Raw genomic sequence first — 26,671 nt, 5'->3', positions numbered from 1 at the left:
TCACTTATTTATAAATTAAGATCACATCGGGTGCTTAATCTTACGGAGAGTACCAGTTATTTAGGCTACATTCATTGTGATGAGCGTGGTAGATACGTACTTCAGACGTTTGTCACTAGGGCAACTTCAAGATTACACAGCTCGGCTCAAATTAACTCTATAATTTTTTGTTAGAAACTAGCCCTGAGTTACATTACTCAAGTGTTAATCTCTGAAATTTTTGTTACAGATAAAGTATATTAAAACTTTTTTTTTGTTTGAAGTAAAAGTTTAGTTTTCTTAAACAATATCAAAAGCAAGAAGTCTTTGGAATTAATTTGAAGAGAGGTTCCTAAGATGAGTTCGTTTACCAATTTTGTTTTCTTAAATATACTGACTGTTTAGTAAGGGCTACATTTTAAATTCATTGCTACATATAAGGTCCACGGTGACTCCCTAAAGTCAATGCTTGAACAAACAATAGGCGTTTGTTTATAAATACATTTTGTTTACATAATATGAGCACTTTCTGATTGTACGAGTATGTGTATGATGATAAGCTAGATTTTGCCTGTAGGTTCGCTAAACTCTCAAAAGTTGTTCATATCAACTACCTGTGCAGATCCTAGCGTATTGAGTATTGCTTATCATGTGAGAGACTGGAATGCCCTCAGGACCAGATTTCTGAAGTAGTAACTAGCCAACTTTGCTGTACAGAATGTTTTCAGTAAAATTACGAACAAGAAAGCCTCTCCATTATATTGTTTCTTAATATTTAAAAAAAATGATTTAATCCTGCATATATTTAAGGAATATTTCTCTAAAAAAGATATAATATATCTTTTTTATAAATGCACTAGTCCCCAGCAAGTAGAAGAATATTTTCTTCCTTTGACCAAAGATCTGTACCTGAAATTCAAATGTTTTACCCTGGAACCAACAAGATAATCTTATCAAATCTACTGAATTTGTCTATCGACATACCGACCTACAAACGTTTTAGACGTCGAAGAAATTAGGATCTTCAGTACTAATAAGGTTACTTTAAACTACTCTTTTAGCTTATTTCTTTGATACTCATGTTTACTTAAAGAAAGTAACTTTACTTTCTTTTCTTAAACTGTCGAATAATTAATTAGTTGGATAAGAAGTGTTAAGACAACATTTTAGATTATGTCCAACGCAACATGATTCATGTTACATAGATACAGATGTCTGGAACATTAAATCAATGTAAAAGTAGCGACTAACTTCCAAAAACTTCTAACGTACATTTCACCAACTAATGTTATTCAAATGAAAAAAAAATACATTTTCTGAACAATCTTCGCAAATTACTAAACAAAAACCCCACTACAGATAAACACAATAATTAATTTAAAGCTAAAAGCGTTGCCATGCGTCGAACATATCCAATTAATCAATAACAGTAATTATCCTTAATTGAAATGAGCAAAAAATTTAAGTACATATCTTATAATTTTTTAAAAATAATTACCTCCGTGCAGTACAGACGTTTTGGTAACAACTTCTCACGAAAACCCATCCCACCATTAGAGAAGCGATTGAAAAATCATAAAAATATTTTAAAAACATTTAACAATTATAAATTAAAATTTATTATTACTAACCACTTTTAATGTTTCGGAAATAACGAAAACATATGAATAATTAAAAATTAATGCTACTGATTTAGTGAAAATTAAAAAAGATTAAAGTTTTACAAATTATTTAAAAAAAAAAAATTAAAAACAATCTTCTTCGATATGAAAGTGACTTCATTCATCAACAGACAAAATACAATAACTTAAAATTGTATAATCTTTTTATTAGTCACCTTCGTCACCGTTAACCAACTGGTGATATTTGTCATGGTTAGAAAACACGGCCAACTCAGGAAAAACTCAAATCGTGTTTAACTTTCTGATAGGAACTTCTCGTGATGGCTTTATGCTTCCTACAATAACCAAAGGCTTTAATAGTAAGAACAGTGGCAATCCAAGTGTCGGGACCGAATTTTCTTTTTGGTGTCTCACTGCCACTTGCAATCATCCTGCATCTTTCCCACTACCTACGATATTTCAATTGATAATCTATCACTTAATGAACGACAATTCGTGAGACTTCAAAGTTCGTTCAGGTGATCTACATTCAGGCGATAAGAACGAAAATAGTGACCGCGAACAACAGTCCATTTCTCTCTTCATGTTAACATTTCTATCTTCAGAACAATGTGAGTTGGGAAGTTACTGATATACTCGTTCACTCCAATGGTGCCAACTTGGAAAAAAATTATTTGAAAAACATATCCCTATGAGACCATTCGTCTTGTTACCTTACTTTCCGGATTACCCTCATATGTTTCATATTAAAATGATAATATTCTTTACTGACAAACCAGTCAATAGCGAACTAGATAATTTTCCACAAAATAATTAAGCTCATACTAACCAAGCTTCTATGTCTATTTAAGGTTGGCCTTTGTTTGCGCGGTAACGAAGGTGTGTAAGATACTGGTATCCGGCTGATAGAAGCATCACTGCCGCTACTATCTCTTCTCTTGCCTGTTCGACTCATCTTTATTTACCTAAAAATAGAAACATTTTATTTTAAATAATTTAATATTTATTCCATAAGTGCTTATGTATGAGATTATAAAAAAAAATAACTCTGCAACTCTTTATCAAGCCCTTGCGCAAAAAAAAAAATGGATAATAAAATATTTAAATTAACCATATTCACTAAATTTATTGTTCTGCAACTTGTGTATAGAAAATAAAATAATAAGGCCTATTAATTTACTGAGCTCTGTGCCCCACTGGTGATCAGAGACGTGGACGATGGTGTTAAGCAAACATACTTGATTATAAATCATTTTTTTCACATCGTAAATATAATCCAAGGCCAAGTTTCCACACAATCTCGCTTTTAGGCATTCTGAACGCAAAAAAAATGTGTTTATCGCATGGTCTGTAGGTATTAGTGTGTAAAAGTGTGAGTGAGTAGAAAGTAGAAGGATCAAACTTACTTTGTTTTAAATTTTGTTGCTTCTAATAAGATTTTGGTTTAATCATATCAGTTTCAATTAAACGGGAAAGCCACTACTTTAATATTTGGCAAGTTCTCTGGAAAATACCATGGCAAGCGTCTCTTTAGAACGAGTTATGTTCTAAATCATGTACAATATCTAGTAAAATTAGGATGTAGCAGAAGTCCATAATTAAAGTAATTCATTCGCGTATTTTCTACTTTACAGAATGTGGAAGTTCAAACCAGATTTTGTCCCTTTCTAATTGGCCCTCTAGGACCAAAAGTTGCCTAACTCTATTTTCTAGATTTTAATAATTCCATCAATAAATTTGTGAAGAACTTATATATTTCTCTCTCTTTTGTTACATCTTAGGTATAGTAGAACATGATGGTGTCTCACTAGACCCCACATGAGGCCACAGTATACTCTCATTCTACGAGGGTCAAATGAGGTTTTCTACACTTATATTTTACATATTTTAAGGTTTTACAACCTCTAAGTATTTAAATATTAAATTTCTAACCAACTTCCAAGAAGATAGAATATCAATACTCCGGAAATGCAATTTTAAAGAAAGGCTTTTCCTGTAATTTACTATGAATTAGCCAAACGGATTCATTTGAAGCTGATCTAATGGCGTACTTATCCTGAAATGTCAGTTTGGCTTGTAATTTTTTCTTAATTAATAGCTTGGTTAAGAAGGTATGTGTCGCATTCTACCAACATTATTATTAAATTGATCTTTTTTTCTTATGCAATTTTAAGTTACAAGAAAATTCAATTATATTCGTACATTATGGTAAGAAAAAGTCAAGTGAGTGTTCATACGAGATTCTTTTCATGAGAAAGTAAAGTGAAACTATTTATTATTAGCGAAAACTATCTTAACTTATAAAAAATTTCTTGAAAATTGAGAATTATGGTTTTTTCGAACAATTGGTTAGCATTATTTCTCAATATCTAGGGTAAGATTAATATTCTTTAATATAAGGACTCATAAATAACCATGTTGGTGACTCGCAGGACTTATATTCACATTTAACTATGTTATTCAGTCTTTATTCAAACGATATTTACACTTTTCCAAGGCTTTTCTATGAACTTTGAATTGGTTGGTAGACTTCTATGTAAGGTTAATTTTCAGTGTAATGTGGGGTTTAAAAAAATTAAGGATATAAATCGTTAAAAAGTTCAAGCTGTATTAAGTCATTCTACACAATTAAATACTTATTTATTTAAATAACTTAATTAAATACTTTAATGATTTTTGAGTTCTGCATGAATGAATAAAATACTATCTCTTTTTAAATTTGCTGAATATTTTATCCGCTACGATAAACTTCTTTACACATTCACCGCGCAAATACCATTGAAACAAGTTTTCCATTCACTAAATCTACTATATGTTTGGCACAATTGTGGCAAACACATAAAGTGAAGAATAAAATTTATAGAGTTCAACTTTAAAACATTTTGGTCACTAAAATCTTGCCGAATTCTAAGCTGAATGGAAGAGAAACTATAAAAGGTATCTTTAATAACGCAAAATTAAAAGAACAGTAAGAAGGAATTTATTTAGATTAGATTAGGTTTAGATGTGGGTCCTGTACTCTCAAGCAAAACGGGTCTAGTAAGAGAAACTTACTTTTTTTTTTAGCATATCCAGGATTTGCCCTTCAGTCGTTTTTTTGCGAACTCCTATGGATTAATGTGCCATATACCCCTTATGTATGACGATCATAAAGGAGAAAATTAAAGGATAATTGCTCTATTTATAAAGAATCCATTTTGTTTGCAAATAATCTTAAATTTTAACAAAAATTTCGTCAAAAACGAAAATCATTAATTATTTATTTTTCTTTCCCCTTTAAATCTTAGAAATCTAATAAAAATAACTGTAATTAAGAACAATTTTTGTGAGTTTATGACCCTTGAATTTTCTTTTATTTTCACAGATTTTTTTTTAAAGAAGTTTTTTATGTTATAGTATTAACTAAAAATTAAACCACCAATGAAAGACTTTTTCATTGGCTCGAGAGGACATTCTCTTTCTCCAGTAAGAAATTGATTTTACAGAAATAATGACCAGCAATGTTATCTGTGAAATATTAAGACTTCCTAATTAAATATAAAACTAAATTCTTTACCACATTTATTTACATTCATTAAAAAAAATAGTTTTCTAATGTAGCCGTCAAAGAGATATGAATACGATAGTCGTACAATAAAAAAATAAAACAACTGGCGTCAATAAGACTTTTTAACTAAAATTTTCGTCGTTTTAACATTTTCTTTCAAATACCTGATTTCCAAACATATTTATTCTTACTAATATTATCTAGATTTTAAAACTGAAAATTATATTTAAGTGTCACCACGCCTCCTGCAAGGTTCAGAGAATTAACTTCAATAAAACATTTGGTTGGTACACCCCTGGCCGGACAGACAAAAAATAAATAATACAGTTTCAAATGAACTGTTTAACAACATATTATTTCCTTTTTTGCCAAAATAAGTGTTGAAGGAGACCTTAAAAATGTTATAGATTCGTGTCTTTCAAGTCAAATTAGGGTCAACGGCTTCATAACTCCTTATGAAAGTAACTTATCATTGAATCTTATTTTAAATATTTTTACGCAGTTTTCCAATCGGCTATTTAATTTGCTTAATTAAATAGATTTATTCCAGAATTTTTTTTTAAAAAGTTAGAAAAAATTGATTGATTTATTTAAATAATACTTCTTAAAATTCTGAGCAACTCAATGTGAGTGTGAAATTAAAATGTTAAAAAATTTCAATTTTGATCAGTTTAATTTCATAAAACAATCTATGTTCGTAACCTGGATGATGTGATTAAAATATTTGACACAAGTCTCAACAGAATAAACTGGTACATCCGATCCAGCCAAAATTGCTTATAATAAAAAAAAGTATTGATATTTTAATAAAAAAATATTTATTATTCTACCTTTTTTGCTAAATTAAGTTTTAAGGAGATCTTTCAAATGTTATAGTGCCTTTAAGACCTCACTGTCGTACTTATCTCGCTCAGTTATTCCTGTATCCCCACAACTCCCTCTCCAGATATCCCAAAGATAGCAGCCCAAATTAAGAAGTAGAAAGTGGTTTCAGAGAGATTACTCTTATCCAATGCTCGTAACATCCTGGAAACCCAAGGAATAGGAGAGCCCGTAGCGTAGGATATGAATTCCTAGTGCTAAACTCTTCCTTCTAAACAGAGAGCAAAACCTCCCTCACCACCAGGTAACTTCAGGAAAAATAAAATACCTATACAATCCTGCAATAGTTAAGAAAGGTTATTTACTCTGATGGAGTGCGATCTAGAGAGTCTTTTGCATCGGAAAATCAGTACAGCAGATCATTCGCCGAATTATATTTTCATTTGTTACATATGTTCATTATTCCTTCTCCCTCTCTCACGCACATACTAACATCAAACACATTTGCTGAAAATGTTTAAAATTTATATTATAATTTTACTTTAATTTTTTTTATTTCTTTCAAGTCAGTACTCCCGGTAAATTTTAATTTCATTCCCTACTATCATTAATAAGTATGCACAAATTTTGTATTTTTACTTTTGTATTGCATTCTGTTCTGAGATACAATAAAAATGTCAATATTGAAGAAAAACTTCTAATGATTTTATCACAAAATCGTGAACCTCAATTTTTCAAGTCATTCAATTCCGATGTCTTAAAGTTCTTGCAAATGGTAGATAAACAAAATTTGCCTATTCCATTTAACTCCATTCTACTACTTTTACGTTAGTTTTGTCATCAAAAAAAGTAAAGGTCATATTATTGAATGGTTTAGTTGACAGACATGGATAACAATCTGGCCAGGATATTCTTTTTCCAGATGGCGAAAAGAAATGAGTGTTTCTCTCTCAACAAATTTAATGGGTCTTAAATATAAATAATGTCATTTTAATAGTGCGCGAGAAGTGCATTTATAGGTAAATTATCAGATTAAAACTTCTAAGAGAAAACAACCAAACAAATCGAAAACTTACATCGTTGGAGTTCAACGCAGATCAATAAATTCTACGTTATAGTACTAATAAAAAATATATACTTCAGAAAAGATATGAACAAATAATCCTTAAATTAAGGTCATTTTACGACCTTGCATTATTATTAAATTCCTTAACCTTACTAATTTCAATAAGGCAAATCGGCAAAAATATATAAAACAGACACTATGATTATTACTATATGACATAAAACGAAAATTAAAACTTTTCCAGTAATTTTTCTATCAATAAAAGGAAAAAGAAAGATAAAAATAAACGATGAGAATGTTAACATATGGTTTCATTTTAAAAATTCTTCTTTAAAACGTCAGTTATTTGGTGTGTGATAACAGCACCAATAACTGATCATCTGCGTTCATCTATAATTTAATAGAGAAGTAATTGAAACTGGAAATAAAATATTATAAAATGAAAACTTCTAATTTAATGTTAAGAGTCAAAAATGAATTAATTTTTTTCATTTTTCCTGTTTAGATAGAATGAAGATACTTGCGAATCAATGCTATCAAGCTGTTTAAAAAAAAGTTAACTCACCTAGTTACTTGTGAAGTTATCATAGCCATATCTTGGGAGTCGTAAAGTTTAAAACAAACTGTCCTTAATCTAAATGATAACAAATTTAAAGTCTTTGAACTACTAAATATAAGGAACACATGAACTAATTAGATCACAGGCTCACTACAGCAATGATAACACTATGTGTCCATTTTCATTTTACGTGAAAGGCGAGAGAGGTACATTTAGAAACGCATGCGCAAGCGCTAGTTGTCACTGCAATCAATGGCAGACGCAGCAGTAGAACGCAGAATAATACGATTTTATAGGCATTCTATTTCTGTTTGACGAACGTCATTTCAACAATAAAATGTTCATTATACACGAATTCATACAGGGACAACCCAGACATTTTTTGGGGGGTTACAGTAGTAGACCCAGTAATTTTTTATTTTTAACAAACTATACGTTTAGGATGCAACACCAACCAAAGATATGTTTTTTAGGTAAAGAATTTTTAAATTTCTTAAAAGAATTTTTAGGTAAACTGAAATCTGTAGGCTAATTAACATTTTTCATTTACATAAACTTACGACCTAATCTTAGTCTTAATAATAATAAACGCTTTATTCATATTACACCATTTTGTATACAATATTTAAAGTTTGAACTAAAGCAAAATAAGGCATGGCTAATCTTAGTCTTTATTACTTTTGCGGAGTCTTGGACAACTCCAAGTCAGAAGAAGCGGAGCTGGGTTTTCCGGCACCGATTCGAGATATAATATCGCGTTAAGAAAATTGGCCGTACAGACAGAACTAGTGGCATACATTAGGGCTTCTGATATTACAAGATATTTTTTTTACTGTACAAGACAATCAATTTCGGAGTCGTAATTTTTCCAGACATCCAGACTGCTTCGCTGGTTTTCATGTCCTGCGAAGTTAATTCGAGCAATGTGAAACTGCTTGGATAGACAATCTGATGAGTACATATGTTCGGGTGCCTAGGCATTCAGGACAAAAACGTATGACCCAATAAGTCACTTCGGAAACCTCAAATAACCTGAGGCATTTATGTTAAGTAAGATGCTGCAGTAATGCAACAAAAAAGCGTGGCCATACAAATAGTCATAGAAATGCTGGACGATAAACTAAAGCCAGAGGTATTCGAAAACGAAGTGATTAACCACTTACGTTTACTAAGACCCGAAGTTAGGAGACCTAAAATGGTTCAAATTTGTAATTTTACTCGCACATTTAAATTCTTGATAATATTAGACATGTGATGACCCGTAAATTGCTCAGAAATAGCTCTTCAGAGGAAAGGCAGCCTTTACTTCACCCCAAAAGAGCCCTTAAATGAATTTTTTATGAAGGAAATGTTTTAAATGAGATTTGCGGCTCTACTTATAAGTAATGAAAACACCGACAAAATATTGAAAAATTGGTTCAGTAAAGTGACACTTGTGTTCTTGTTGAAAAGATCGCAAGCTTCTTGTTGTAGGTCCCGCAGGGCCACTTTACCTTTGTAGTTTATCACTATCGATTTTTTTTAAAAAACCATTCTCGATCTCGGCGGGACACAAAAACTTTTACATCCAAGGAAACTCATAATTTAAAATTTGTACTTAATCTTAAAAAAAATAAAATATGAAATAAAGAAAAAGAATTTACAATGAAGAATGCAAAATTCTTATTAGGCACTTTTATTAGATTTACGCATTAAAAAGAAAGATAAAAAAAATTATTACAAAATACAAAACATTTCTCACAATAAATGCTCTTAATTGATAATAAATTTTTCATTTAAATATAAATAAAATAAACTATTTATTCGTAAGATAAATCATATTTCAGGAAGTATGTTTTTATATTAAATGGTGACATATACATTAATGCCTTTTTTTAAATACCTTAAATAATTTTTCAAAGACCTTATCAACAAATAAAAAATTAATAACTTTATGCTTTTTAAATTTAAAATAAACTTGGTATATATCCATTAGTATTTTTTGAATTACTGTTACAGTTTGCATATTTTTCTTTCCATATTGAAGTCAACTTATGTTCAAGATCCATATGATGTTCTGGAGGCAAACCTATGCAAGCTTTTAATATATTTTCAATACACGCTCTTTGTTTTACGAGGGCATTCACCACTGGGGCACCTGCAAAACAACGGTAACTCAGTTTAATTACTAAATCAAGCATCGTTACACAAGCTAGCAAAGTGTAGCGTGATCTAGTATATAAGTTCTGGACCAGTAATTGCTATTTTAATTGTATTCATTAAACATTCAGTTGAATATTTAAAAAAATGTTTGAAGGATAAATACAAAGCTATAAAATAATCAGTAAATACACCTGAACAAACGTAAACTCTTTCTCTTTTCATGGAATTATTTATTGCTAACAAACTACGTCAAAACGGACTTCATAAAAAAAGCTGTCTTCTTCTTGCAGGAACAAATTTTCCTTTGACTCTCTTCAATGTATCTTTTTTATAAGTTGGCAAGTTTCAATTCTTTTTTTTTAAGTCGCTTTTCAGGGATTTGGTGAGCATAACGTAATGTTTTTAAAGTTGTGCAAATAAATAAACTGGATTGAACAATTTTTCTTTCAACAATATTCTCGATTTTTTTCAAACTTAGCATTTTAATAAATACTATCTTTCATATTTGCTACTAACTACCATTAATGGAAGCAAGCATGATGTACCAAAACCTAATATTGAAATTATTTTCATAAAATTTCAACTACAGCGATAGGTTTCATGTGAGAGTTTGGTCTATAAATGTTAATGATATAATGTTGGTCAGAATTAAATTTGACTAAAATATTATGAGTTAAAATAATATTCGTGGCATAGAACCTGGAAATAGTATTAAGAAAAAAACATGTGATACACAACAGATTTTTTTTAGTTCTTATGTTTGAAATAATTATTAAATTTAGATAACTATAAAAAATATTCTTAATTATAATAGGAACAAATTTAAACATAACTATATGGATCCTGCAGCTGAATAACAAAATGTAACTTGCTATTAATTGATATTAACGCGTGTTGATTCTAATCTAAATCTAATGAATAATGTACTGGGATACATGCATGAAATTATAAAAAATAAATACAGAAGCGAAAGTTTTTACTTCAACATATCCGCGTAACCAGGAAAATACTTTTGTAATACAACGCTCTCCTCATTCTCTTCGATCATCTTGCTTTGAAGTTTAAGAGATAAATTAATTTTAATGGGAATTAAAGACAAATAAGAAGGACTTATTTTTCATAATAATACAAATAAAAAAATTAAAATAAAATGAATAACGAAAAATTCTTGCCTTTTTGTACAAGTGGTGCTTTACAAAGATATCCTAAAATTGAAAGTATATGTGAAAAAGGTTTATAATCTTTGTCTACAGCTGCTTTGAATGTAATTCTTGAACATAGTTCCGCTAATATTACAAGATCTAGTATAACTGGTACAGCTAGCAGTGAATCTTCACAAGTATTGTGTACAACAATTGTATTAAGGCCTCCCATTAGAATTTCTGAAGTGTATTCGTCCATAGCCCGCTTGCTGTCACCTAAATAATCATATGGGAGTATTAATATTTATAAGAATTTTTGTTGTAAGAAAAATACATCTTTTATTAGCCGAGAATGGAACATTAAAACCACATTCGATATCAATAAATTGTGATATTTTTTAAATGTGTTTTTTTTTGTTTTTTTTGTCAATTGTATTACTACTGTTTAAATTTTTTAAGAGAATAGCATGCAAAAAAATCTCTTCATGTATTATTCATTATTTAAAAGGAGAACAAGAAAATGTGGTGTGAATATTCACACGACTTTTCGCGTGTGCCGTATACATAAGCAGTATTAACAGAACTAACCAACGACGTAAGTTTAACAACTTGGCATTTTTTATTTAGGTTTTTGCAGTAAACATTTAGCTTGCAAAAAATCAAAGTTGAAAAACAGTATTTCTATCACTGAAAATTTGAATACAATCTATGAATTGAAGTTTAACTTTTCAGAGTGGATATTTGGATTGTTCGGAATTCTTTAAATATAAAAAAAAAAAGCCTCACAGATTTTCTTTAGATATGAGATATTTTGTCCGAACGGAAACAGAACGCAGTATAATTTGCAAACGTACTAAAAGAGCAGAAATTTTACTATTTCATAAGGGGTGTTGTAACATCTTCACAGTACACTTTATGTTTCTAATTTTTGAATTAATATCAAACTTATCTGTTTAATAATTACAAATTCGAGGAGAAAAGGGTAAAAATAATATTTGATGTTTTCAGCATTTTCATTAAAACATCTTTGTTTTTTCTTAAAAGTTTGTGTAGATACTAAACACATGTACATATGTCTATAATTTTTATTTATAAGAGTATTTAGAGAAAATGCCATGTTTCGTTTTATTCGTGAAAGTAACGTATCCTTTTGATGAATATATGTAATAAAAAATAAATGAAAGTAAAAAATCCTAGTTTGGGTAAAATTTGTAAGTTAATACTTTGATAAATACATTACGAGAAAGTTGTGTTGGCAGGTTAATTTTGTTCCTAATTCGCCAAATTCTTTTTGAATTCAATGTAACATAACCAATTTTCTTAATGCTTATTACATTACTTAAGCGATTGTTAGATATTAAAAAATCTGTCATAAATTAAATATTCAAATTAGCTTACCTACATATGGAACATACTTTATAACAACTACATGGTCAACTTTTTCATCATCTTTGTAAAGGATGTGGTTTGTAGCTAAAATATCATCGAGGACGTTACTTTTCGAAACCTAGAAACATTTTTAAAAATAATAATAAAATATTGATCACAGCTCCAATTGTTTTTTTTTTTCAAAATGATTTGGGTTAGAAGATAAAATTACCTCTTTGGATCTAAACTGTTGTGGAGCTGACAAATTTACACCATCATTGTTGCCTAAATGGTTGTAACTGGCGATTGCTACTGGTTTAATGCCAGCATTAACTAAGAAGTCAGCTAAAACAGATTTGATTTTAGTTTGACCTGTTTTAAAATCATCGCCAGCGATGAATACACCTTTTTTTTGAGCCAGTTGTTCACAACCAGGAACAAAAGTATTCTGTGGTGAACCATTTATGAAGGTGCACTGCAAGAAAAGAGATGATTTTAATTATATTCATATATATTTCCTTAGAGAATTGCTTTCTTTAAGGGAAATATAATATAAGTTTGAGACCTCAAAGTAAAAAATAGAGGTTTCCCACTATTTTTCGGATGGGAGTCTGTGTGTTGTCATGATAACTCTAAACGAAAAATTGTAGGAATTTTCAATCAGATATTTCGTTTAAAAGTTATAGAACAATTGTTTTCCAACCTCTTAGTCCACGCAAACGGTATAAGTTCAGAAAGATTTTTCCATTGCTAGTTCGTAAAAACTGATCTTTGGAATTTGACCTTCAGATGTAATCAAAAATAAATTCTGATAATTCCGATTTTAAGTAATCACATATTTTAATTTCTAAAATAACTCATGGGAATGTAAGATATCTCCTAAGGTAAGAGAAGTTTATCAAAATAATCGGTCATACAACGTAACAAAAATCTTTTTGTTTTCTAGCATTCTCACATTACAGATACTAAAGTAAAACAATAAAAATATGAAATAATAATAATAAAAAATATGACATAAGCATTTGTAATTAATTACCTGTTCTAATATGGCAGCAACTGCGAACAATGTGGATGGTGAGATATGAGAAGATTCATTTTTTATACAATTTAATAGGTTGTCCGCTGTATCATTAATTCCTTTCACAATTTCACAAAATCTTTCTGTATTTGCTGTCCAAACTACGATGACTTTATCAACACGTTCTTTCATTTCACGAATATCACGACGAATGGTCTCCAACATTTCTGTCATTGTTCCTTGTAATACGTGATCTGCACGAGTGGCCTTAAAAAATATATTTTATATTAATTTTAACACATTGATATATTTTGATTTTTCTATTTTGCTATTTCTAATTTAAGTAATATGATCAATTCATAATAAGAGCGGAGATTAATTTTAGAATAAACTAAAATCGAAGAATACAAAATGCAAGCAAAAAGCGTATAACTGTCAAATATTGTATTCATTAAAATTTGGAATTTTTGAACGCCACGCTGTTTCTTAATAAAAAACGAAATACTTTGCTACAAATTAGCTTTCCAGGCAGAGCACTAGCTAGCATTCACTTAGAAATACAATTTTCAAAGAAAGCGGCTCAAGAACTTCTTTAAACCTTTTTAGAACTCGATAAAATAAAATCACTTAATTTCGATCTTGTAAATTATTTACTTAAAATCACCATTGATTGATGTTTACCAAAACTATTCTTGACAGAAACTTTACTATATTTTTAATAGTTGATTGAGATTTATTAATCACCTGATTAGAAGCAATAAATTGAGGAAAATATATGGACGGTCTTGGTTTCAACTTCTCCAAATGTGGTCGCAATTTTTTCTTCAAATCTGGTTCTAAAACTTTGGCTCTTTGTACAGCTTCTACAAGATTGCAAGAAGAGATGTCCCATCCATCTATTTCGATGGCATTTGGATCTACCATTGGCAATACTTCGCATAAAGGTACATATACATCGCATCCTTCTCCATCCTGACCAAGACGTACCGTAGAACATTGTGTCAAAGAACCATACCAATTGGGCATTTGCTGGCCACGTTTTGTTTCCCAATGGATGCCAAATCTGTTTGCCAAAACAGCTGCTGTAAATGTTGAACCATTATTGCCGCCCCATCCTACAAGCATTACCCCTAAACGGGGTACCTTCCTTTCTGTTCTTATTGACAAATGTTTTACTTCTGGTCTGACCTACAATGAAAACCAGCTTTAGTTAGTTTATCAGGTATTTGTAAAAAAGCGAATGCATCCATTTTTATTTTAAACAAATCCTAACAAATTAATGCATTAATTCTAAAAATATAGAAACGGAATGGAAGAATAAGAAATTACTCCTTATATCACATCAACAGAATACTCTGTTGAGATTAAACTAAAAATATGTCTTTAGAAAAGTAGTTTTAAAGGGGTGCAGATTTTAGAACAACTGCCACCTCATAAGAAAAAGCCTAAGAGACAAAAAATATTCAAGATTATGTAAATTAATTTTTAAACAAAAAACAGCTCATGGTCATCACATATAAACCACTAACTGCAATGTAATGTAAACGTACAATATAAATATAAAATGTCAAAGTAACCTGTTTTTTAAGAAATTTAAAGGTGATGTAAGGTAACAGTGTTCAAAATACAAAATGCATTTTACTTTTATTAAAAAAGCTGTTAATATGATAACGAAAAAAAATTTTTTTTTTTAATCTACTCGCGACATTTGATGCCATTGACGTTCTTGTTCCCTTCAGCAAACACACCAGAAAATAAGCGCTAGGAAGCTCCTAAGAAGAGGAAAACCTAAGAGCAAGCAGCTATACACGATCTCGGGATCTCCTTATAGAGTCCAGTGTAGTTAAAACTGAGCTAATCACTTCCCTCATTAAAAATGATTATTGATACTTTAGTTTTTAGGGGCATTCATTCTGAAATGAAATATTTGATTAACTGTAGTATTGAAAAAGACACTGTACACTTAAATCACCTTATTATCGAATTTTTGTTTTGTTTTTTTCATAAATAAAAATGAAAAAATTGACATTACATTAGCAATGTTCTAGATCTTCTCCATTCTTCAACTTCAGTGGATCGTCTTCTTTATTTTTTAATTTCTTATTTTTCTCTGACCATACCTGACCATAACTGAAAGCAATATCTTTATATGTAGTCAACATAATTTATAGTAACCTCGATATCCGAAATAATAAAATAATTGATCTTAGAATATAAAAAAAAAATTAAAAGTTATTTAATTTTTTTAAAATAAGTGTAAAATATAGTAAAAGAGAAGTAAGCTTCCCTTTGAGTTTAATTATCATGTATTTTACTTTGCTACATAACATAACGCTGTTAAAATACAACAATAATATTGCTGACAGACTGATAGAAAATAATCTGGATAAAGGACGAACTGAAAGGTTAGGGGCATATGCCAAATTTGAATAGAATCACGTATTAAAATTTAATCAGCCGTCCAAATTCAAAGATCATAGGATCACTACTCCCAATCATTTTGATTTTTTATAACTTAAATAAATTGATCTTAAAGCCAGCCACTCCCTTATAATTGCTGAACGTTTTTGGGGTAAGAACGGCAAAGAAAGGGTGCATCCTCCCCTTTCTTCTTCCTCCGCTTTGTTCTTCCATTTTATGAAATGTTTTAGAAATTCATAGTAAAATATGTTTGCTATCCGCCTTCTTCCCTGAAGACAGGGAACGGCAGTTGTTCTGAAAAGTAGGTTCAGAAAAATAAACATAACTTTATTTCTCTTACATTAGCTTTCAGGATTAGAAAATATATAGATTTTTGCCAAGGATCTATGTTATGGGTAAAGTGTATTTGGATTCCTCCTGAAAAGTCTTTTAAGATAATTGAAATAATTGATAATTGAAAGGACTGTCTTAGTAAACGTGAAAAATTACATTAAAAACAAATACCAATCTATATCCATACCTTTACAAATTAAAAAAAGTTGTGACCAATAATTTTTTCCCTAAACAAGAAAAGAGAATGAAAATTCTAAAGATCATAAAATTAGGAGAAATTTGACAGAAAGGCATTGATAGCAATATTATTTATACATATACATTGATAAAATAATTTTAAAAACCTTTCAATGAAATTAAATTTACAATATTAGTTTGATAGTTTTGTTTTCGTCAGATAATTTATTAATAATATTAATCATAACGCGATTACTCAATTTTTTTCCCTGACCTTTGTCCACAATACGACAAGAAATGTATGGAACCCTATAATTTTATCACTTTTAAATGTAATAACTTTGGCAACTAGCCAAATTAAAATTGTTCTTTAGTTCAATGGTGTAATTGATTATAACTTTTTAAAACCTAAGGATTAATAATATTAATTGGATTCCTTATCTAATCGCTGTTATTTGGGGAAGAAGTACAAAATCTGCTAAACATTCACGCAATTAATTGGTTAAACTATGAGGATTATAATTTTCGTAAGTAATAAATAATTTATACGTATGAATAACTAATAAATGCAGCAATTATGCTTTCTATTAAAATTTAAATACTAAATTTACGGACAATACTATTAATTTCCTTAAATCACGAAACAAAGATACCATTTATTTCATAAAAGAGAATTGTAAATTTCTTTATTAATTTAATGTTATTTATTTTATTTTTTTTACTATAAAAATTCATTCCGCTTTTTTTAAGCAATTCAAACAAAAACTTCAGTGATTTAAGGAATACAAAATAAATGACAAGTTTAACTCTTATTAAAAGTACAGTACACAATTACGACTTACAAAACAGTTTGCGTTTAAGTGGTTTCAACAATATTTTCTCTTTAAATAAAAAGCAGAAGTCGTACTCTTAAAAACACAACTAACATAAAAAAATATTGTTAAGCTTAATTGTTGCGTAAAACATTCATTAAATCAGAGCTCCTACTTATCATATTTAACAAATTATTACATAGAAGCAAAAGCGTAGCACTATTATTCATTGTAGAAAACTAAGAAAATCTCATTAATATTTTTGAGAAATTAATAAATAAATTAGATAGGAAAATTTAAAGACAAAACACAATTATAAGGAAAGGACGCAGTAAATCGCTCTCCAAATTCATTCAAATTTTTTTATGATTACTCTAGGTCAAAAACAAGGCACATTTATTCGGACGTTCATGTGAATGGGCCTCAGGGGCCTGAAAACAGGATAGGTCGAAAAATTGACAGAAAATGGCTATTACGAGTCAGCTACTGTTCTTACGACCTTAAACCAATTGAAATAAAATTTTGATGGGTATTTTTACATGACAAAAAATAAAAGCCATGTAAAATGACAATTTCCTTTGAATGTCTAGAATATTTTGAATATTATGTTTCCAATATTCAAGTTGGTTTTTCCATGTTTTAAGACGAAGTATTTAGTAAACAGCTTTCTTTTCGACAGTGACTATGTTTATGGAGGCTATAACTTATTTATTTACATTTTTAATTTTTGTGCCATCCAATAGCTTAAACAATGACAATATCCTATCTTAGAAATCTTGAGTCATTGTGAGATAGTCCGCTCGGCACAAGAATACAGGTAAAAAGTCAGAAAAACAGAGGATGAGCCCTGCTTCATTCGGGTTTTTATTGTGTTAATACATACATTAAACTTGGCAGCACGTAAGTCATCTGTAAAAGTAGCCATTACAATTTCGGTAAGCTAGGATGATTTGTAATGGCTATTATTTTTTTTAGTATCGTTAATACCTGATATTGGTGGCGGATTGACATTTGAAGTTCCTCCGTGATCGAGCTATAATTCTTTCTTTTGCTTAGTTTTTACATCACTTTAACAGGAATCTTGTACTCCTAAATTCTTTATAACAATCCACATCCTCTGATACTGTTTGAAGTCGGTAGTATGAACTATTCATAAAAATATAACTAGCATCCGTAAACAAAAATTAAAACAAAAGCAACGTCTAGACAAAAACTACCCTTAAAATTTTTCGATTACAAAATTTTAATAAATCTTCTTTCACTTTTTTTTTTTACAAAACCTTCTCATTTAAAAAGAAAACTTTTGTGTACAACAAAACTCGTCGAAAGATTTAATTATCAACTCCTTTTTGTCACGATTTGCACGATCACTGACTAACGTATGTACCACTAATAGATACAAGAATTTCTCTTCTTGATTGATCAGAAGATAAATGCTACCATTGGGCTAGATTCTCACTAGTTACTCTTCACTAGCTCAACCAATCACATCCATCCTATTTATTTTATATTTCCTATGTTGATTATAAAATCTATAGTGCAAGAATATAAATATATTTTACAGTATTTACATACATATAATATATAAAATAGGTGTTAACCATATATATATATAAAACTATATTTTTTCAATGTTGCAACATCACTTCAAAATAATCCTGCTCATAAGCAATTCGAAAACAATGAATTGTATGTTTAATTATATAGATAACTAGTTTTACAATTTTCTTCAAACTTTCTAATTTAAATTAATAATTGCTACTAAATTATGCTTAGTTCAAATAAAAAATACTAAAGACATATACTGTTTTAGATAGAAATATCATCAACCTACCACCAACCTTCCTCCTGAAGATTTGCTTACAGTAGAAGTATAGTATGGATAATTCGTTACTGTGATGTAATCTTCGTTATATGTTGCACCAGCAGATTCTATACAAACTTTGCTTAATGATCCCATTCTCTTTTATTATTAAAATTTTGAAAAACAAAACAAAAGATTTGATGAACAATGTAGCACTAAGTTAAAATACAAAATGTCTTCTGAATCCGTTCATTTATACATAATGCTCCCTCTACAGAACATTCTAGAACTAAAATTAACAACATAATTTGATAAATTTTTATAATATCAAAATTAGATAACTGAAAGATAGAATTTTACTTCTGTAATTGGAAAGTCAGAAAAAAGGAGATAATGAGACAACAAATAATATAATTTATCTGAACTTTCTTACGACATTAGATAACTAAACGGTCTTCACTAAAACAGAAAAAATTTGGCTTGAATGTTTGAATTAGTTATACGATTTTCTGTCATGTCATTCTCTTTTAAGATGTTTTTTTTTTCTGTTTTTTAATTCTTACTATCTGTTTTTTAAGAAGGCTTGTTAATCAGATAACTATTACTCTTTTTAATAATGAAATATTTCTGTAAAAAAAGAAGAAGATTTATTGGGAACCCATAATTAAAATGAGGGTTATTTCAACAAATAAATTATACGTCTCAAGAACAAAAAGAATTGAATGCTATCCACATTTTATTAACTAATTGTGTCTTTCACACAACTTTTTCCTATCACATGAAAACTTTTAATTGCAATATGCGAATTTTTTATGTAATAGGTTCTTTGTAACAGAGTATAAGTGGTATAGAGAATACCAAGTTTAAGCATACCCCAATTTCTTTCTTAAGAAGCATTCTAATGCTCCTAAAAAAAATACGCTACAATCTTTCCTCATACAGAGCCCTCAAGTCATCTGGCGAAAACTCTATCTCAAAAATTCAATATAATCCCAATAATTCTTCTTTCTAGAACCAAAGAAAAAGGAAAAGTAACAAATAAAATTTTCCAGATCTTTTTAAAGGTGTAACTGGAGCTTGGAAATTGCAGCAGAACGAGGCTGAATTCATTTTTAAGCTAAACAATTAACTATTACTAAACCTTAATAACAAAAAATTGCTTCAATCTAAAATAACATTATTCGTTAATGATCCAGTCAGCTAGATACCAGTGTGCTTGATTATTCAAAGTTTTTTACTTACTTAAATGAGCTCTTCCTTAAAAGGTGCATCTGAAGTCAGATATATGTATCTGTAATTCCATCATTTCTGACCTTATGGTGAACTCTCTCTTAGCAATGAACCTTTTTTCGTGTACTATCATTTTTAATCTCCAAGCTGGTCTTCAGTGATTGCTTCTTTCAGAGAGAATCTATAAATTTGAAGCCATCTTAGGGGAGGCGTACAATCGTAGTTCATTTGATGTAATTATAAAATAAAAAATTATGATGAAATCATTTACATTAATATTTTAGCTTCTGCAAAAGCAATAAATTATTAAATAATTTGAAAGAAATATAACATCGAAATACTTACATATGACATTAATACTTATACAGGGTGAACCAGTAAGTATTGTCAATAGGCCTACTGCGTGTAGTACATCTAAAGTGGAGTTCAATGACGTGATGGCCAACTTCATATTTTCCTCTGTTCTTGAGTGACGTCACTTTAAAGTTTTTTTCTAAAATCATTACTTTTTTCCAATAAAAATGTTATTACTCAGAAATTTTTAGACCGAATTCGATTTTGATGACATGGTTAGAAAGACAGACAAATTTCCTAAAAATTGACACCATTTTGAAGCATAAATTATTCTCCAAACTGCCTTAATCTTCCACCGGAACCTAGGAAAATAAAAGTAATCGAAATTTTTAAGAAAACTCATTAGGCTCTTATGTGATCATTATCAGACCTAGGTGCTGGCACTTTTTACAAAAGTTTCCTTGTCTAATGGGCTTTCAAACTGTAGATCATTTTCCAGGATTCCTTTTATCTTCGTATGAGAAATTGCGTTTGTTTTGCAAGAAAACGTGTTCACGAGCATACAGCAGTGATATTGTATTGTGTTGTTTAATTCATTAAACTCTTGTAGATGGAGTTGTAGTCAATTTTTAAAGTAGATTGTCTTAAAATAAGGTAGTCTAAGGTTACTTATTGCACAAATAAAAAAATCTAGACTGAAATATTTGACAAAATGTTAGAAAATATTTTAAACAAGTGCTATTTTTATAATCGAAGGCTAATTTGCTTAGTTTCAAATAGGGTAGAATAGAAAATTTTGAAATACCAAGTCTAACAGATAAGAGAAGTGGACACTTTGAAAATCTTTTATGAAGACTTGTTCGTTTTTGTGGTGAGTTTCATGCTTTTTGCATACTGCACACGTAAAGACTTATTTTTGTATTATTATGAAGTTTATTTTTAGTTTATGTTTATTTGTGAAATTGTAATTTGGAGTCAATAAATACCACTGTATGAATTTTTGTTTAAAACAAGAGTTTAATGAATTAAACAACACAATACAATATCACTGCTGTATGCTCGTGAACACGTTATCTTGCAAAACAAACGCAATTTCTCATACGAAGATAAAAGGAATCCTGGAAAATGATCTACCGTTTGAAAGCCCATTAGACAAGGAAACTTTTGTAAAAAGTGCCAGCACCTAGGTCTGATAATGATCACATAAGAGCCTAATGAGTTTTCTTAAAAATTTCGATTACTTTTATTTTCCTAGGTTCCGGTGGAAGATTAAGGCAGTTTGGAGAATAATTTATGCTTCAAAATGGTGTCAATTTTTAGGAAATTTGTCTGTCTTTCTAACCATGTCATCAGAATCGAATTCGGACTAAAAATTTCTGAGTAATAACATTTTTATTGGAAAAAAGTAATGATTTTAGAAAAAAACTTTAAAGTGACGTCACTCAAGAACAGAGGAAAATATGAAGTTGGCCAACACGTCATTGAACTCCACTTTAGATGTACTACACGCTGTAGGCCTATTGACAATACTTACTGGTTCACCCTGTATAGACAACTGAAACGTAATTTGTGTCCATTGTCCAACAAATACCTGAGGAACGAATGCTGTCGTCTGGCAGCTAAATTCGTTTTAAGTCTCTATAGAGTTTGTTGAAATAAAGTGAAAGATAGATCTAAATTTTATTTGAAAACTTTTAAGAAACTTTGATAAATATAGAACTTTTAATGTAATGTTATCTTATTACGCAGTTTAAGGACATTTAAGATAGTGACAAGGACAAAGAGATTGTATGCAGAGAAAAAGAGAGAAAAAATTGTACCTTCTTAAATAACTAGATTGGCAAAATCATCCGTTAAATAGTTAAATTTGTTTGTTTGTTTTTTTTTTTAAATAAGAAAAGATAATTAACTTTAGTAGAAAAATGTATTAGATGACAAATCTAAAGGATGTTATTTTGTTGTTGAGTGCCGAAAAACTAATCATTAATGTGGCATTTTCATTAAGACAAATTTCTTAATGGTTTGTGAAGCTGATAATAACCCGACGTTTTTAACTTCCGCAGTTGTTCAAGTTCTCAATTTCTAAAATGTTTATGTTTATAGGATCAACAAAATAAGTTACTTGATCTCTCAGTTTAGTTAGTTAATATAATAATTCTTTTATGAAACTGTGCTCTTACCAAGTCTACTTACATTCATTATTAATTGATGAACCCTAACATCTGAAACGTGAATGTACTACGCTTTTTTTTATTATGTCAGGAATTTTTGGTCGATTAATCGCATTTATAAGCTTTCTTTCAAATGTGTCACATATTTTTCTAGGACATCTGCAATCAAATTCATAATAAGTAAATAAAAAGCTAACATCCCAAATTCAAAACTATTTTCCACCAAAATTTAATTATATTTCTTTTCAACAGATTCAGAAATATGTAAAAAATGTTATAGAAAAATAGCTTACTCCTTTTTGGAGGAGGCTATAAAGATATTAAATTTAGAATCATCACTGGGGCTGAATGTCAAAAAAATTCACTCGTACCATACAAGATCGAATGGAGATTGCAACTGTAAAAATAGCATCCTTATCACTGTTCCACATTGTTTATTTAAAATGTTTATTAAGAGCATTTTAATTAATTACAGAAAAAAAAATTGTTTGAGTTTATCACTATCACAAAAATATAATAATGAATAAAAACTTTAATAATAGAAATAGTAAGAGACAAAAAACAAAATGTAGTTCTATCTTTCCAGATTCTTAGGATCTGTACAAAGGAATAAAAAAATACAATAATATTGCTTTCAGAAATAAAAGAATTACTGTTGCAATTACAGAAATTAATTCAACAGTAATTAATTTCTGCAATTTTGCATTAGAAGATTTTGTAAAAATCAGTAACAGTTTTAAATTTGTAATGTTTAATAAGTTACACCAGTAGCAATTAAGGAGCGAGAAATTTATTATGGTTCTCACTTCTGACGCTGAGCTCCTGACTACTGCTGCAGCCTACTGATGTGCCAAAGGACTGTACATTTTTAATTTTTTTTTGTTTAAATTATTATCAAACTCATAAAATAGAAAATTGTTAAAGATATTAGATTATTTTCTTTTCTTCTTCTTTCCCTCAATAAATTACATAATTCTAAAAAATTTAACATTGTTTGCATCCACCACTCACTAATATATCGAGTGTATATGTATATGTAGATATTTTTTTTGTAAATGTTAAAACGAATCCAGTAGGAAGAAGTGAATAATTGGCCTCGCAAGCATTTAAATTAAGTGGGAAACCTTCTCTTTAAGGAGGTTATATGAAAATGCGACGTAGGGCAGGTTATGTAGTATGTAGTGTACATAATCTGTTCCCAAGGTGTAGTACTTGATTTGGAAGATTTTTATTAATTCTGCAGTTAAAGCGAATTTCTCTTTGCAACGTAAATAAATAAATCAGTAATCAGTGTCAAGATGTCCAGTAATTTTCTTCAAAATAATTAGCCAATTATACGAAAATTGGCTATAAGGCATACTTTACCGCGACCAAGAGGATCTGTTGTAGCACTTGTTAGTATAAGAAATAAGTAAGTAAATGAAATCAATCTAAATGATTATCGTATTGGTAAAAAAAGTTTTTTTTTTTTTTTAATGTAGAAATAAATTGATTTCAATTAGCACTTGCCTTATACCTACAGCATCAGAGCACACTAACTATAAAGAGGTGAAATGTATTCATAATTACAGAGATTAATAGAGGCTTGCGGTCGAGACTCTCATGTTGAAGCGAACGCCTACTTGAAAAGTTTGTGTGTTATGCTTTTTACTGCATGATATAACATTTATCTATTAAATTTAATTCTGATTTGCTTTTATATCTCATTGAACTCTTGAAGTAATTTGTTCTCTCTTTCATACTGAATTTCCTTATTGCGCCTCCATTGTGAGCAATTTTACTACTTGCCTGTTTGGAAACATTTTCCTACCTTATTTTAAGCAAACAGCCAACTTTTCTCTTTTCATGAAACATGTTTGAACCAACTGTGAATCCCTGTGAGCAATAACAGCAACTTTCGTTCTACATGTTACATTTATGTTAAAAATATTACTTTTCCCTCGCATTGATTTGTTTTTCTATAGGGAGTCACTTCTGTTAGTTCTGGCATTACTTCTATTTCTCAGTTTTTATTTATTAAAATCTTGTCTTTGTCAAAAAAAAGTTAAACTTTTAAATATGATATATTTTTTTGTCACTCCTTTTTTAAAAATTTATGGCTCTTTGATTTCCCGTATTTTGACAATCATTCATATGACTACATTAGTTACACATTCTTCTACTTTAATGTCCCTAAATTATTATGTATAATTATGTTATTTTTAGAATGACAAGATTTGCAAGGATACACAGAAAAAAGAGCGCAAATATCAAAGCGGCTCCTGAAGAAGCTACATCATGGGCAGAATTCAAAGCACAGATGAAAAATAAAAAAGACACTTCACAAGTTGAGCAACAAGTTTTAAGTGTATTCCCTGAAAATGATAATTATTACTCTAAGAATACTTACAAAAGTAGTTGGTGTGATTTTGAACCAGAAGAAAGTACAAGTAGTAAAACGAATTCTACAAGAATTGAAGATAACGAAATGCTTGACGATAAGGCGGAAGGGCCGCCTAGGAAATCAAAAAAAAGAAAGCTTCAGAAACGTAACAATTTTAGTAAAGATGTAAATGTTGAATTTAAAGAGGAACATTTTTGGGCTGGTAATGATAGCGAAGTAAACCCTAAATCTAAATCGAAGAAAAGGATTTTTCTTAGTGAATCTGAGGAGAATTCTGCAGTCATTTGTGACGATAAAGAACAATTATGTCTCGGAACCGAGAATTCTTTAATTAAGAATAAAAAGCGAAGATACCAGGAATCATTTACTACTGAAAGTTCTAATTGTTCAAATAAAAGAAAATATAAAATCTCAGATGATAAAAAGGAGAAAGTAAAAGTTGTGGATAGTGTAGACAGGGTACCAGCGAGGAAGAAGAACCGATACGGAAGCGAACATAACCAAGGAGAAAATAGTAAAAAAAATAAAATAGGTCTCGGAAATGAGATGTCTTTGCAAGTAGATGGTAGAAAAGTAAAGATGACAAAGTTTGATGGTTTCTACATATTAGAAACTGATGCAGAACGAATTCGTACACTGAAGCAAAAAATGGTTGATGAAGGACGATCAAGAGAAGAAATTGAAGGAATTGTCAGGCGTCATCGAAGAAATGCGGAAAAGTTTGTCTCTAGAAAAAAGAAGAAAATATGTTTTCATTGTAGAGAAGGTGAACACAATTTATCACAATGTCCCAAACTAGATGGGCAAAATGGTCCAGTTGGATCATCGGTCTGCTATAAATGTGGATCTACAGAGCATTTACTACATCAGTGTAAAATTCCTGGTAATGATTTGAAATTTGCAAAGTGTTTTATTTGTAATGAAGTTGGTCATCTATCAAAACAGTGCCCGGACAATCCAAGAGGTTTATATCCGAATGGAGGAGGCTGTAGAGTGTGTGGAGATGTTACTCATTTGAAAAGGGACTGTCCTGAATTAATAAAGAAAAAGAAATATAATACTATCACTTTGGGTACAATAGGAGACTCGATAGAAAGTTTAGAAGAAGATAGAAAACTAAGAAGCAATCAATCTTCAGTGCCCACTAAAAGAGTTAATAAAATTATAAAATTTGAATAAATTTTTTTTAAATGAAAGGAAGTTTCATTTATTTTTGACCTGTATTTGTTTATATCAAAGATGCATTATAGTTTTTACAGTATATAAGGTTTTAAAAGAAACATTAAGCAAAAGGCTTATTTAAGACTCTTTCAAGTCAAACCGTAAGTATATTAGTTCACTGGCTATAGAACTGGTAATTTGTATGGTGACCGGCAGCTTCCAACGTAATTGAGAAAAGTTAACAGAGATGTAGGATCGTTTCTCACGAGGTTAAATCTACGAAGAATTCGAGTTCTTGCCAACTAAGTCTTTATTTTATGTCTACTTATTCAGTAATGTGGCAGGAAAATGATGAAGCGCACCTTTTGAGAAATTCATTTACAGCAATCAATTGGATCGCGAACAGATTTTTGACTGGAGAGAGAGAACATTTTGAAATATGAAATTCAACATGAACACGTTCTCGACGTACTATGAACCTATCCTTTATCCAAACTTTATAACCAACCTCCTTTGATAACTTTTTCGAAAATGACACTGATGTGTAGTAATTTTCTTTGATTTTAAATCTAGAGAATGGTTTCAGCGCGAAATCCAGCAACTAGCAGAAAGGTAATTTA

The 26,671-nt window shown here is 29.7% G+C and overlaps 3 protein-coding genes across 15 annotated transcripts in view; 1 reads left to right on the top strand and 2 right to left on the bottom strand.

The window, feature by feature from the left end:
• The window catches only part of qtc (GRIP domain-containing protein quick-to-court), a 28,699-nt gene extending 20,889 nt beyond the window's left edge, over window positions 1–7,810 (bottom strand). For 2 of the 3 annotated variants that reach the window (XM_074136386.1, XM_074136384.1), the window contains exons 1-3: window positions 7,602–7,741; window positions 2,431–2,566; window positions 1,478–1,507 (exon numbers count right to left, since the gene is read on the bottom strand). In XM_074136386.1, the coding sequence (XP_073992487.1) occupies window positions 1,478–1,507; window positions 2,431–2,556 (156 nt within the window). In that variant the 5' untranslated portion in view covers window positions 2,557–2,566; window positions 7,602–7,741. Of the gene's footprint in view, window positions 1–1,477; window positions 1,508–2,430; window positions 2,567–7,601 lie in introns of all 3 variants that reach the window. The other variant, XM_074136385.1, reaches the window with a different exon arrangement.
• Window positions 7,811–9,254: 1,444 nt separating this feature from the next.
• Window positions 9,255–23,503, bottom strand: Inos (Inositol-3-phosphate synthase). Of its 7 annotated transcripts, XM_074136362.1 has the most exons (9): window positions 22,801–23,407; window positions 22,530–22,666; window positions 18,843–20,223; window positions 14,010–14,453; window positions 13,284–13,532; window positions 12,480–12,722; window positions 12,278–12,386; window positions 10,910–11,155; window positions 9,255–9,732 (listed from the first exon to the last, which is right to left on the bottom strand). In XM_074136362.1, the coding sequence occupies exons 3-9, from the start codon at window positions 18,966–18,968 to the stop codon at window positions 9,542–9,544; spliced, it is 1,608 nt and encodes a 535-aa protein (XP_073992463.1). In that variant the 5' UTR covers window positions 18,969–20,223; window positions 22,530–22,666; window positions 22,801–23,407; the 3' UTR covers window positions 9,255–9,541. The 7 variants fall into 7 exon arrangements, with proteins under 7 accessions (XP_073992463.1, XP_073992462.1, XP_073992464.1 ...); XM_074136361.1 differs by having other exon boundaries at window positions 22,530–23,503; XM_074136363.1 differs by lacking the exons at window positions 22,530–22,666; window positions 22,801–23,407 and adding an exon at window positions 20,388–20,703.
• LOC141458419 (uncharacterized) lies at window positions 16,583–26,086 on the top strand. 5 transcript variants are annotated; one of them, XM_074136373.1, is made up of 3 exons: window positions 23,503–23,901; window positions 23,989–24,136; window positions 24,713–26,086. In XM_074136373.1, exon 3 carries the CDS (start codon window positions 24,714–24,716, stop codon window positions 26,067–26,069), a length of 1,356 nt encoding a protein of 451 aa, XP_073992474.1. In that variant the 5' UTR covers window positions 23,503–23,901; window positions 23,989–24,136; window position 24,713; the 3' UTR covers window positions 26,070–26,086. The 5 variants fall into 5 exon arrangements, 4 of the variants coding, with proteins under 4 accessions (XP_073992477.1, XP_073992474.1, XP_073992476.1 ...); XM_074136375.1 differs by having other exon boundaries at window positions 23,503–23,918; window positions 24,010–24,136; XR_012460936.1 differs by lacking the exons at window positions 23,503–23,901; window positions 23,989–24,136; window positions 24,713–26,086 and adding exons at window positions 16,583–16,723; window positions 18,822–19,056.
• The last annotated feature ends 585 nt before the right edge of the window (window positions 26,087–26,671 follow it).

This window comes from Rhodnius prolixus, unplaced genomic scaffold, assembly GCF_049639745.1.
Source record: "Rhodnius prolixus isolate KJV_2025 unplaced genomic scaffold, Rpr scaffold_5, whole genome shotgun sequence".
NCBI classification, from domain to species: Eukaryota; Metazoa; Arthropoda; class Insecta; order Hemiptera; family Reduviidae; genus Rhodnius; species Rhodnius prolixus.
Note: the sequence above shows the minus strand (reverse complement) of the source record. Positions and strands in the feature narration are given on the sequence as shown.

Excerpts from the sequence above, each read along its gene's own strand:
- Inos (XM_074136361.1), bottom strand. The coding sequence starts at position 18,968 with ATGGGATCATTAAGCAAAGTTTGTATAGAATCTGCTGGTGCAACATAT. Across the intron at positions 14,454-18,842 it reads CTTCAGGAGGAAGGTTGGTG|GTCAGACCAGAAGTAAAACA; the intron begins GTAGGTTGATGA and ends TTTTCATTGTAG. Across the intron at positions 13,533-14,009 it reads AATTTATTGCTTCTAATCAG|GCCACTCGTGCAGATCACGT; the intron begins GTGATTAATAAA and ends ATATTTTTTAAG.
- LOC141458419 (XM_074136376.1), top strand. The coding sequence starts at position 24,714 with ATGACAAGATTTGCAAGGATACACAGAAAAAAGAGCGCAAATATCAAA.